Source organism: Mesoplodon bidens (genome assembly GCF_964165515.1).
Source record: "Mesoplodon bidens genome assembly, chromosome: 10".
NCBI lineage: Eukaryota > Metazoa > Chordata > Mammalia > Artiodactyla > Ziphiidae > Mesoplodon > Mesoplodon bidens.
The window spans coordinates 42121170-42134734 of NC_138172.1; the positions used below are offsets into that span (position 1 = coordinate 42121170).

General features: G+C 39.1%; 2 protein-coding genes across 2 annotated transcripts in view; one reads left to right on the forward strand and one right to left on the reverse strand.

The window, feature by feature from the left end:
- FYCO1 (FYVE and coiled-coil domain autophagy adaptor 1) overlaps window positions 1–13565 on the forward strand; it is a 318269-nt gene that overhangs the window by 297627 nt on the left and 7077 nt on the right. The window lies entirely within an intron of this gene.
- Window positions 1–13565, reverse strand: part of SACM1L (SAC1 like phosphatidylinositide phosphatase) — a 59402-nt gene that overhangs the window by 12774 nt on the left and 33063 nt on the right. Inside the window, exons 8-12 of the mRNA XM_081246590.1 lie at window positions 9442–9543; window positions 7232–7317; window positions 6369–6455; window positions 5791–5859; window positions 2381–2460 (exon numbers count right to left, since the gene is read on the reverse strand). Coding sequence (XP_081102716.1) covers window positions 2381–2460; window positions 5791–5859; window positions 6369–6455; window positions 7232–7317; window positions 9442–9543 — 424 coding nt within the window. The remainder of the gene's footprint in view (window positions 1–2380; window positions 2461–5790; window positions 5860–6368; window positions 6456–7231; window positions 7318–9441; window positions 9544–13565) is intronic.

Consider the following 13565-nt stretch of genomic DNA (forward strand, 5'->3'; position numbering starts at 1 on the left):
TCTACATACATATCACCTGGGAACAGTAGAGCCTCCTTCACTCTGAGTTTACCACTATACATATACACATGCATGCAGGCATGCACAGACACACCCACCTTCTCATGCTCATATCTACTGAAGGAAAAAAATACACACACACTCTCTTCTATCTTCACATGTTTTTCTAGAGGCCCTCAGACAGGAGTAAAGAAGCCCAGCGAAATGCTAAGAAGTGAGCTCAAGTACAGCAATCAGGTATGTTAATATAAAGTAGCCTTGTCCAACTGAATATCTACTGTATATTTATTCTCTACCCCCATGTGCAAAGAATAGGGTCTCTTTGATTTTCAGATTAAGATGTTCAAAATGGTCAAATGCGATTCAGTCCAAGGAGGACTGGACTGTCTGTTGTGTATTAGGGGCTGTGAGAAGAACAGAAGCAGGATGGTCCCCATTCTGGTTAGTTACTGTTCATCCTACCAAAATATTCATCATCACTATCCATACATCACACATACATGTGGTAGAGAGAATTTTCTTGTCCATCAATCTGTAATGGGCTGTTTTCAGTTATCTAATACTTAAGAGGTATAAATCTCAAAGTTAGAACACATCTAACAGTGAAGGTGCCCTACTATGAGCTGGAAAATGTTGCCCCTTGAGAGCGGGAAAAATCATTAACCAACTCCCAAAAGTCAAGAGAGGAAGAAAGAATGAAGAGAACCTGGGCACCAGGGTACATGAAGATTCTCACACATTCCACTTCTACCCAACTTCCTATTCAGGGATCAAGTCAAGTCATAAAGGAGGAGGACTAGAAGAACATTCCACTCTCATCTACAGAGTAAAATTCAGATTATGTGTCTGCTCTCATGGAGCCTTGGCTCCAGTGGCTGAAGGGAAATCAATGTAGGGTGGGCTTCCAGCAGGTCAAGAGAGGGTCTTCTATCACCTCAATGGTTATCTCAGGGGAGAATGGGGTACTTAGAAATTAGTATAAAAACAGAAGTTAGCCAACTGTGAGGCCAGACTTTGGGAAGACTGGGAGTGAGGGGAAGCATTTTCAAAGGCAGCTCCATTAGAAGTGGTGGTGTGAGAGTTATTTTTGGAGTGCTCTGACCATAGCTCTAGACTTGCCTGAAGAATTTAAGTGGCTCACTAGCACATAAATGCACATGGATTCTTAAGCTTGTATCGTTCTAAAATTACATTTGTTAAAATTACATTTGTATCTTCTAAGAATGTCTTATGTCATTATATTTTGGTAACAATAGCTTTAGGGTGTTTATTCCTTAGCAGTATGTACCCTCCAAGTGCCCTGGAACACCAAGGGCATAACTTTAGACTCTGACTTATGCCTCAAGTTCTCAAAGTTAGCTGCTGCTACAAACACTAGAGGCAACTCTGGAGGTGAGTATACCTACAGAAACCCTCTGAAGCACAGACAGGGGCTTAACCAGGGGTGTACAAAGGAGGCAGCAGATAAACATTTTCCAGAATAGACATGTTGGACTCTAAACCCAGTGATGCTGATTTTTCAGATCTTAGGTATATTCTGAGTAATTCCTCTGAGGATTTTAAGGCACATCCTGGATAGAAATCACTTCTCTGACTCATCCAAGTGTGTTTGGGCAGGTTCCACTATGAGAAGGCAGAAATGGGCATGGAGTAAGGGTCTGATAAATTTGCTAGAGTTTTTGAGTTGGACAATAGGCTTAAATTCTTCCCCAAAGGTTCATTATATATCATTCTATTTTTGTGTATGTTTAAAAATTTCCATAGGTTAAAAAAATTCTCCCCAAACAACCGAGTACCATTTCTTTTAAAGTCTTCCCCCAATGCCTGTGACCACTTCCTACCACAGTATACCCCCACCTCCTACCCCGGTTTCCTGATGAAGAAGCTCCAAATGGGCTGACTCATTACCCTGCACATTTCCACAGGGCAACTGTTTATGTTTTAGGATCCCCCCTCTTTTGACAAGGCTACACAGAATTTGTAACTGTTGCCTGCTGCCTTACAGGAGGGGCAAGCTGCTGCTCCAGACCAGGCCGCCATGCAACAGTAAATTGCTCCAGCTCGTGTGGTGGTCAGGACCAGGCAGACCACACCAAACAATCATGAGTAACTGAAATTCAAGACCCAATGGGCAGAGCAACACAAAGCCTCAAGGAGAGGATTTTAATCAAGGGCTAAACTTTTACAAAATTAAAATTAAAATTAATCTGTTAAGAAGTTATTCTGCAACATGAATTATGCCAGAGAAAATTTCAAGCTAACAAAATCATGCTTTGAAAACAACAAACTGAAATACGTCTAGAGAGATCTATGTACTTACATATATATGCATTTGCACATCTACTCTGAAAATACCTACAACAGATTTCTAGTGAGGTACCTGATCATTCCATTTGCCAAGGAAGACACCATTGTTGCAAATGCCTGTTCAAGTGGCTTCTCTGAGCCCTTCTGATTAACCTGTAAAAAATTAAAAACACCACAGCCTGCTTTTTAAAAAAATATTTGTTTGTTTGTTTATTTATTTATTTATGGCTGCATTGGGTCTTCATTGCTGCGCACGGGCTTTCTTTAGCTGCAGCAAGCAGGGGCTACTCTTCATTATGGTGCGCGGGCTTCTCGTTGTGGTGGCTTCTCTTGTTGTGGAGCACAGGCTCTAGGCACCCGGGCTTCAGTAGGTGTGGCATGTGGGCTCAGTAGTTGTGGCACATGGGCTTAGTTGCTCCGCGGCATATGGGATCTTCCCAGACCAGGGCTCAAACCCGTGTCCCCTGCATTGGCAGGCAGATTCTTGACCACTGTGCCACCAGGGAAGTCCCACCATAGCTTTAAGTTTAATTAAAAGGACAGAGTGACATCAGCAAAATGGCAGACTAGGAAGCTTTAAGCTCTTATACCCTCACAAAAACATCAGAAAAAAGAGAAGCTGTCTAAACCAACTTTGTAGGAGCTCTAGAAAACAGTCAAAGGTTTATAGCAACCAGACAAATGTCCAATCAAGATAAAGCCATCCTCAAAATTGTAAGACAATTCTGTAGCATTTTTCTTGCCCTTATCTCATCCTTTCCCCAGTGCAATGATGATCTTAGCTTAAGCAGCGGCAACACAGTTCTCAGCCCCCCTCCACAAATGGGAGGAGCAGACCAGACCTTATTTGCACACTGCTCATATAAGCTACAAGAGGACTATAAACCAAGATACCTAGGGCAAGATATTTCAGGTGGAGACATAAAATAGACCATCTAAAGCCTGCAGAAGCAGCTGGGGTGACATTCTTTGAGAAACTAGGATACTCAAAAGCAGCCACGTGTATGGAGGGTTTTAGACAGCCGGTATGCATACCCAAGCAAGATGCATGCTCAGAAAAGTCCTGAAAAGACCTTAAGCCTTCACCTCAGGTTAATCCCTACATTCAGAGCAAGCCTAACTAAATAAGTGAAGGACTGCTCCAACACAGAAGCAGTCTGCAGAGATTAGGAGATGGGGTTGTTCTCTCTTTTTTGTTTTTTCCTTGTCTCTTTCAGTTCCTTGTATTCAAGGAAATTTCTGTCAAAACATTAGCTGAACACAAGCTAAAAGAACAGAGACTTCAGTGAGCATACACAACAAGGAACAGTCTTTGCAAAAATAGTTTGGAAAAGTCTCAAAACAAATAGATTACTACAGCATTCAATAATCAAAACAAAAACAAAACAAAACAACAGCAAACCCCTGGGCAAGAAGAATCTGACTTCCAGAGTTACTACATTATAAACATCCAATGCCCAGTTTTCAAGAACAACAACAAAATCATAAGGCATACAAAAAAACACAGGAAAACAAGGCTTATTCAATGGAAAAGGATAAACTGATAGAAACCATCCCTGCAGAAGCCTTATTTATAAAAAGCTTTCAGGGAATTCCCTGGTGGTCCAGTGGTTAGGACTTGGCACAGCCTGGGTTCCATCCCTTGTTGGGGAACTAAGATCCTGAAAGCCGTGTGGCGTGGCCAAATTAAAAATAAATAAATAGGACTTCCCTGGTGACGCAGTGGTTAAGAATCCACCTGCCAATGCAGGGGACACGGGTTCAAGCCCTGGTCCAGGAAGATCCCACATGCCTCGGAGCAACTAAGCCCGTGTGCCACAACTACTGAGCCTGTGCTCTAGAGCCCTCGAGTCACAACTACTGAGCCCGTGTGCCTAGAGCCCATGCTCCACAACAAGAAAAGCCATTACAATGAGAAGCCCATGCACCACAACGAATAGCAGCTCCCACTCGCCGCAACTAAAGAAAGCCGGCGCCCAGCAATGAAGTCCCAATGCAGCCAAAAATAAATAAATAAATATTTAAAATTTTTTAAAATGAATAAATAAATAAATAGCAAAAAGCTTTCACAATAACTGTCTTAAATACGCTCAGAGCTAAAAGAAAGTATGGACGAAGAACTAAAGGAAATCAGGAAAACCATATATGAAAAAAATGAGAATATCAACAAAGAAACAAAGTATTCAAAGGAACCACACAGTAAGTCTGGAGCTGAGAAGTACAACCTGGAAATTAAAAATTCACTAGAGTTCAACAGCACATTTGAGCAGGAAGAAAGAAGAATCAGCAAACTTGTATAGGACAAAAGAAATAATCAAGTTGAAGCAGCAGAAAGAAAAAAGAATCGGAAAATTGAACGGAGCCTGGGGGACTTCTGGGATACCATCAAGCAGACAACATATTCATTATGGGAGTCCCAGAAAGAGAAGAGAGAGAGAAAGGGGCAGAGAGGTTATTTAAAGAGAAAATGGCAAAAAACCTTCCCAAATTTGATGAACGATATAGATCATCAAATCCAAGAAGTGCCCAATCCCCAGATATGACAAACCCAAGGAAACACACCAAACACATTATAATCAAACTACTTAATGACAAAGAGAGGATCTTGAGAGCAGCAAGAGAGAAAGGACTCATCACATACAAGGGATTCTGAATAGAATTATATGCCAATTTCTCTTCAGAAACCTTGGAGGCTAGAAGGCAATGGGATAATATATTTAAAGTACTGAAAGAAAAGAACTGTCAACCAATAATTCTATATCTGGCAAAACTGTCCTTCAAAAATGAGACAGAAATTAAGACATTCTTGGATAAACAAAAGTTGAGGGAGTTCATTATCCCTAGACCTGCCCTACCAGAAATAATACAGAGAGTCCTTCAAGTTAAAATGAAAGGACACTACAAAGTAACTTGGAGCCACATAAACAAAAACATTCTGCTAAGGGAAATAAGATGCAAAGGAACAAATATTACACAATACACTTTATATGGGATACCTAGAATAGACAAATTTATAGAGACAGAAAGTAGAACAGAGTTACCAGGGGCTGAGGTAAGAGGGATAATAGGAAGTTACTGTTTAATGGATACTGAGTTTCTGTCTGGTATGATGAAAAGTTCTGGAAATGGTCAGTGGTGACGGGTGCACAACACTGTAAAATATTTAATGCCACTGAGTTGCACACTTAAAATGTTAAAATGGGGCTTCCCTGGTGGCGCAGTGGTTGAGAGTCCGCCTGCCGATGCAGGGGACACGGGTTCGTGCCCCGGTCCGGGAAGATCCCACATGCCGCGGAGCAGCTGGGCCCGTGAGCCATGGCCGCTGAGCCTGCGCGTCCGGAGCCTGTGCTCCGCAACGGGAGAGGCCACAACAGTGAGAGCCCCGCATAACGCAAAAAAAAAAAAAGTTAAAATGATAAATTTTGTTTAAAAAAAAAAAAAGGATGCTAAGGTTTTATTCCCCCCAAAATGTAAGAAACATACCAGATTGATTATGACTTGTTTTCCATAAATAATTATTTGTGAATCAAAATGCCTTTGGAAACCATCCATCTAAAGAGGGGAAAAACAAGAGTTATATACTTTACCAGATTACATTATAAGAATATTTATAAGATGTTAAAAAGTATCTCTTTAAATGTCCTATCTCTATATTCAAGAGAATGACATTAAGATGGACTCTATGTCTTCTAGATATTCTAAATACCATGTAGTGAGTAGTAATTATAAGCCATTCTACTGTGAGCTACAATATTACTATTTTATTTCTGAGCATGTCAAATAGAATACACTGAATATTCTAAACAGTGTAAGACTGCAAATCTTACTGAGATCTCTAAAATCTAAATTTACCATGTCATTCAGTTTGTTTTTCCACATTTCTAACATGCCATTTACACAGCCCTTTGGTTTATAAGCTCACTAAGTGCCAGAAGCAAGGAGAAAGGCCTCAAAGATGTTGAAGTCTAACTTATGAGAAATAAATACATGCTCTATACGCAAACTATAATGCCACTAAGCTTCTATTTATAGCCAATGAAAAAAGCATGGAAGATACACACATGATTTGCTACTTTGTTGATCAGCGGCAGTGGTTTGTACTTGAGATTTGGTCTTTGAGACCAGTAAAGTGGTATTGATCCTCGAGTCTAAAAGAAAAGAAAAGATATGTAAAAAGAAACATACACACAAACTTGTTTTTCTCAGCTTATTGTCAGGGGTATATACAATATCAATGACCGCAAAAGAAAAAATAAAAATGCAACCTACTAACTATGAAAGAAATCCATGCATACCGGCTGCTAAAATTCATATTTTGGGGCATGCATTTGGAAAGGACTTTTTCTGATTTTATATACATGCACTTGTGTAGTAGACAGTTGTGTTTCCCCTAAATTCTAAAATAAATCAATTTTTATCTACAAGTAAAAATTACCAAGTTACGTCTGGTAAGTAATTTGGCATTATAATAAAACTAGAAATTGCTTTATTCATTCTCAAAAGAATATGTTTATGAACTTAAAAATATTTTTAGCCATTAATACTCTGGAGCAGTAAGTGATCCACAACTCAGATATTATGTCACAGTGAATGCAAGGCAGGTGAAGTCAGGCATAAGCCAACTACTTGTCTTGTCATCACTGCCCTGAAGAAGTCTAAGGGGTTAAGCAGACCAGTGGCTCCATTTCCATAACCCTTGCACCTCCTACCCTACCCTCTCCTTCAGGGATTTAATTCAAGGGCAGAAAATGTCAGCAGCTGAGTGCCAGGTTAATGGAATATCCTTGTTTGGGGTAAACTCTTTCCATATTGCAGACAATGATATTACTTTAAAAAGGAGAGAAATTTCAACAATATGTCAGGAAATTACAATCCAAGTAGAAGAGACCAACTGGCTGGCTGCCTAACAGACACGTTAACTTGCCTGTACAAATGAAGCTCTGTTCCCATTGTAGTGCACAATTTGTTCTGTTTCTACAAAGTTAGCTGCGTGGCCTTCAGAATCAATTCCTGAATTGGAAAAAAATTAACTATATTTATTACATAAGAAAAACATCAGGAACTCACTAATTCACTCTAACTTGAAGAGAATTAAGTCAGTTCAAATTAGTGGAAAAGTACTTATAAAACTAAATTTCAAACAAATGCATAGTCCACCATCAGAAAGCTAACAAAGCTCACTCATTTAAACAGGCTTAAAGGGAGTATTAAGGACCTATTAACAAACAAATAATGTTGGCTGCTATTTAATATACCAATTGTTTATATATACACAATTCCTCTAAAACAGTGTTTCTCAAATTTTGGACATATTTTAAAGAAAAAACAAGTTCTCAAAAACCTCTGACAGTATACCCATAGATCCCAATTTTGGAAGTTAAAACCATTAAACACAATATTAAGTGCAAATGTGGGCCATTATGTTAACAGTATTTTGTTATAATGATGCAAATGGTCCAGCAGATGCTTATAATTTTAATTATCAAAATGAAAGCACAAAAACTGTATATGATCCTACAATTTCTACAACTCCATGAATATACCCAAAAAAACTAATTTGAAAAGCACTGCTCTTAAATATTTAGCCTTGATTTGGTTAGTTCTTTCAAATGTTTGAAGCATTACCTTACTATCTTGTTTACATTATCTTTACTAAGAAAAGCTTGCTAAGCAAAGGCAACTTTCAAGCGAGTCCCTGACTCAAATTATTAGGAAAGAAAAAAAAAGAATCAACAGATTTTTAATCATCTCAAATATTTCTTAACATTCTTTCTATCTGACATACTTCTAAAACATATAACATTTTGAGGTGTAACACATAACATCAGTGTTTCTGTTAACATATTAACAGAAGGGAAAAAAATTATAGTCAAATCAGCAATAAAATGCCTTCTCAGTACGTTCTAAAATTACTTGTCAGAAGCATGGGCTATACTTGGTTCTGTCCAGAATTCCCATTAAGGAATAATATGTAGTTATTTTAAAAAGTGAGATTGAGAGTAAGAGTGAGATTATGTGTATGTGTATGTGTATGTGTGTGTGTGTGTGTGTGTGTGTGTGTGAGAGAGCGAATGAGCGTACGAGACATCTTTATGAAGCAATTTCCAATATATATTAAGTTTAAAAAAACCCAAGGTGCAAGAAAATGCACACAGTATACAACCACTGTCCGCAAAAGAAGGAGAACATACTTGGAATAGCATAAAAATTAATCTGAAGGATAAGTAAGAAACTAACAACAGATCAGCTGGTCGGGAGGTAAGATGCAGCAGATGAAGTCAGAAATGAGAAATATTTTTTAACTGCATATCTTTTTATACTTTTGATACCTGATCTATGTGACTGCATTACCATTTCAAAACTTTTAATTAAAAAATATGACTCCATCCAAGAAAATCCAGATACAAGGGCATTGCTAACTCTAATCCTGGTTGTGTGATCTTGGCCAGGTCACTCACTAAATGTCTTTCTTCCTCTGCTATATCACCTATACTAAAGGAGATTAACCAAATGACTTTTACAACTTCCCGGCCCAAAACTTCTATGATTTACCTAAGGGTCCATAGGATTTTATTCTGATATACTCTGGCTTAAAAAAAAAATAGAGTTCGGGAAACTCATTTTCATAATGACAGTAACTTCTAATACAGATTTTAAAAGCTTGGTTTAAGCAAATTAGCGTGTTGCTAGCACAAAGCCTAAAGAATAAATGCTCAAATGTAAATCTTCGAAGTTGAAGGCATAAGGTCAAATGTCTAGCTTTATACATGCAAAGAAACCAAGAGCAATAAAAGAAAATACTTTCTGATATGAGTTTAGGTTATTGAAAACTATAGTGAGTTCAGCTATGCTTTCAGACATCCAGCAAATAACATGATCAATTTCTCTTAAAGCAGAAAGAAGCAGCCTACAGTGTCTCATTAACATCTGCAATGTAACTACAGTAGCTGGAGTAAAGCACAGAAGACCTACCTAATTATCATAATGAAGCAGGAGATAAATATTTAGTGAGGCTATCAAATGATAATGAAACAAATAAAATACAAAAGGTTACATTCATGTTACCATGAGCCAAACATTAATTAGAGATAGATATAACCCAGTACCAAATCGTGCTGACAAAATTAATCTCACCTCTTACATAATAGCGGACACCAGCTCTGAAACAACTCCTCCTCGAGATGAGAATCCAATCAAAGTATTTTCCATTAATAGAACATGAGTGCATAGTAATAACTTAACTACATTAAGAAAAATATAACATATTGCAAAATCATATGTATTATTTTCAGATGAAATTTGAATCTATCTACCCTAGTAAGAATGACTCTGCCTATAGAAAATAAAAAGGAGAATATGCAAATTTTTTGGTTCCTCATGAATATTCACAAGCCTTTAGTACTGACTGTGAAGCTTTGTCAAGTCAGTAACCCTATAATGACATAGTCAGTGTGTTTAAGTGGTTCATTACAGTGTTTCTATTTAAATAATATGATTTCCTTTCCCAGATAGTTTCAACCACTTTCTGAAAGTAAAGAATTAAATATTAACCACATCACAAAAAAATCTTTGAATGAAAGACTTATACATTTAAAATAGATTAACCTTCCAATAAGAAATGGAAAAAAGGGTGGAAAAAGACTAAGCTACTGAAGTTTATATTATATGCATAATTACAATTACCAATAACAGTTGCTAAGTATATAAAGATTTACAGATCAAACTGTAAGTTAAAGATTATTCAGAAACAGAAGGTATCTCTCTCTTCCTCATAGGTTTGGGTTTGCCCTATGGTTATTTCCTTTACATAACATTTTGCTTAATATAATTTGATTCATCCATTATAAAGCATAAGAGCATAATAAAATATCTATAAACCTACCTCCAACTTGCGAACAGTATCAAAGCCCTGAATCTAATATCTGTTCCTTCTTCATCCCATCCAACTGCCTTCTTGCCCAGAAGCCCTGTGGAGACGATTCCCCTGCCTTCTTACTTTCATTATATGCAACCATGACTTGAAAACACACAGCTTGCTTTTGAGTTTTATAAAAATGGCACAACACTCTTAATAAACTTCAAGTCCTTGTTTATGCCCCCAGTAAGTACCTAAGAGTCATCCTTGCCCTGCATGAAGCGGTAGTTTGGTCCTCTTCAGTGTTGTGTGCAATCTATAAGGACCATATCACAACAGCCCTAATTCTTCTGCTGATGGAACTCGTGGTGCTCTGAGTTTGCTCTAACAGTGGTGCTGTGAACATTTCTGAAAAACCTACTGGTATAAACGTATTGGGTATGTAGAGGGGAAGGCCTGGTAAATCCATAAGGAAATGCCAAATAATTTTCAAAATAGTGGTACCTAATGATACTAGCAGTATGAATTTCTTATGATTCATCCCTCTCTATCACCTGGTATCATCAGACTTTGTAATGAGTCATCCTGAGCTCCCAATTCACAATCCTTTAAAACCACAGTACTAGAGAAGACTCCAAAGCCGTATTTACTCATTCATTCCCCCAAATTATCTACTTGGAGCAGGGCACAAAGATGAATCAGACATGGAGTCTGCCTCTGAGAGAACTGAGTATAGCATGGAATATGTATGCTTTATGAATCATTTTCTTCTGATTACAAGATGAATATCCATCCAAAAGCATGTAAGGAACGAAAGAAAAAGAAAAATCATGCAGAATCCCAGCACGACACAACTTTTTAAATGTCGATGTATTTACTTCTAATCTTTTGTCAATTAGTGACTCTCAGGGCCATGCACTCCCACTTGGGATGCTCATTTCACACTTTCTCCTCAACCTCCAGCTACTACTCACAGCTAATGGCACTGCTTCCAATTTCACTGTGAAAATAAAAGCCATCCACATGCTCCCACCACATCTATCTACCTACTAGCCTCCAGGTCCACCATAGCTGTTTCCTTTCTACTATGGCGGATGAGCTGGATGGTGGATAAGCTGTCTGTGTCAGGCCTTTGACCTGTGTACTAGACCCCACCCCCTCACACACTCAAGGACATTGCTCTAGCATGTGACTGTGCTCCCACCTTCTCCAAAATCTTTCTTCCCAGCATTTGGTAACAGCCCCCATTTGGGGAGAAGTGGGGGAAACAGGAACATAACCTCCCTCTCTAATGGTCTTTTTTTTTTTTTTTTTTTTTGCGGTACGCAGGCCTCTCACTGTTGTGGCCTCTCCCGTTGTGGAGCACAGGCTCCGGACGCGCAGGCTCAGCAGTCATGGCTCACGGGCCCAGCCGCTCTGCGGCATGTGGGATCTTCCTGGACCAGGGCACGAGCCTATGCCCCCTGCATCGGCAGGCGGACTCTCAATCTAATGGTCATTTTTAAACAACCAGCAGCATATCAGCTGACAAGACCCTCTGCTTGGAAACCTTATTTTCATTTGCTTCTGGGACACTACTCTCACTTGGTTGGTTCTTCTCTTCCTCACTTGCCTTTGCTGCTTTTTCCAACTTCAAATCTTAGAGTAACTCTATATGACTCGTCATTTCAGTTCACTTACTTTGGTTCCCCCACTTCAGAAGTCCTTTGTCCTGAGGCCTGTAGTCCATGGCTCTAGCATTTATTCACTATCTAGAACCCCCTTCAGGTTGTCTTCTTTCTCCACACCTTTTTCTTCTCTATATACATTTCTTCCTTTGATGAACTCATCCCACTTCATGGCTTTAAATGCCATCTATACCCTGAGGACTTTCAAATTTATGTCTCAAAAAAAAAAAAAAATTTACGTCTCCAACATGGACTTCTCTCCTAAACTCCAGTTCCATTAATCTACGTCTTCTTGACAATCTCTACTTGGATATTTACAGAAATCTCAAGCTCAACATGTCCAAATAGAAGTCCAGATACTCTGGCCTGCCTTCCACCTCGGCTCTTCCCCACCACAATGCATGGTTTCCTTCCACTTACTCTGGCCAAAAATCTTAAGACTCATACTCAACCCTCCTTCATTCCCCATGTACAATTTGTCAGAAAATCCTTTTAGCTCCACTTTCAAAACATATCTAGAACCTGACCACTTTTCATCACCATCAGCTAGCACCCTGGTCCCAGGCAACATTACATCCCATCCAGATTACTACAACTGCTCCTAGCTACTCCTTGCATCCTCCCCTGCTCACCTTTGGCATATTCTCTACATCACTGTCCGAGTGATCCTGTCCTACCATGACAATCCACTACTCAAATCCCAATAGTTTCCCTTAACAGTTAAAGTAAAAGACAAAGCCCCTAAGGCCCTGCATAATGTGGGTCCAGCAGCCTCTCTGAATACAGCTCCCACTCCCTGTCCATTCCCTGCTCCAGTCACGCTCCCGCCTTGGGCCCTTTTTTCTTGCTGATCTCTAAGTACAGGAAACATCTGAGGACAGGTCTTGTCAAAGAGCTACACTAAACAAAAGCCAATGTAAAGCTTCAGATTTAAAGCTAGGGCTTCCCTGGTGGCGCAGTGGTTGAGAGTCCGCCTGCCGATGCAGGGGATACGGGTTCGTGCCCGGGTCTGGGAAGATCCCACATGCCGCGGAGCGGCTGGGCCCGTGAGCCATGGCCGCTGAGCTTGCGTGTCCGGAGCCTGTGCTCTGCAACGGGAGCGGCCACAACAGTGAGAGGCCCGCGTACCGCAAAAAAAAAAAATAATAATAAATAAAATAAAATAAAATAAAATCACCTAGCAAAAGTGTTCTATAATCTCATTTGTTATTATTTGCCCATTCACAATCTCATTCTGGAATTAAAGAAACACATACACACAATTGGCCCAAACCCTTAAAGCACTAACTAAATAGTACCCTTGTTATTATTTTATCCTTAGGAGAACTTAGCTCCAGGGAAAAACAAAAACAAAAACCAGAATAAACAAGAGCTTTTATCCTGACATTTTCTGACTTTTATTCCCCCACAACTGTGGAAAATGTTTCCTGCATTACTTTTCTGTTTTTAAGTATAACAAGCATAATAATTTAAGGAAATCACACTAACATAATGAACAAATAAATCACAGACTGTTGTGTTAGTTAATAAGCTTCTTTGCGGGTATGTGATAGAAAGACCCCCTCAGTTTCTGCCGGGCAGAGTCCTGACTATAGGCACTCATCAGCACATTGTGCTTACCCTTTAACAGCCAGCTCACTTTGCTTCCCTATTTTTATTATGATGTCTATGATAAAGATAAGCTTTAAAAATGAACTTACAATTAGATAACCATTACTCATTTTGCATTTGTACTA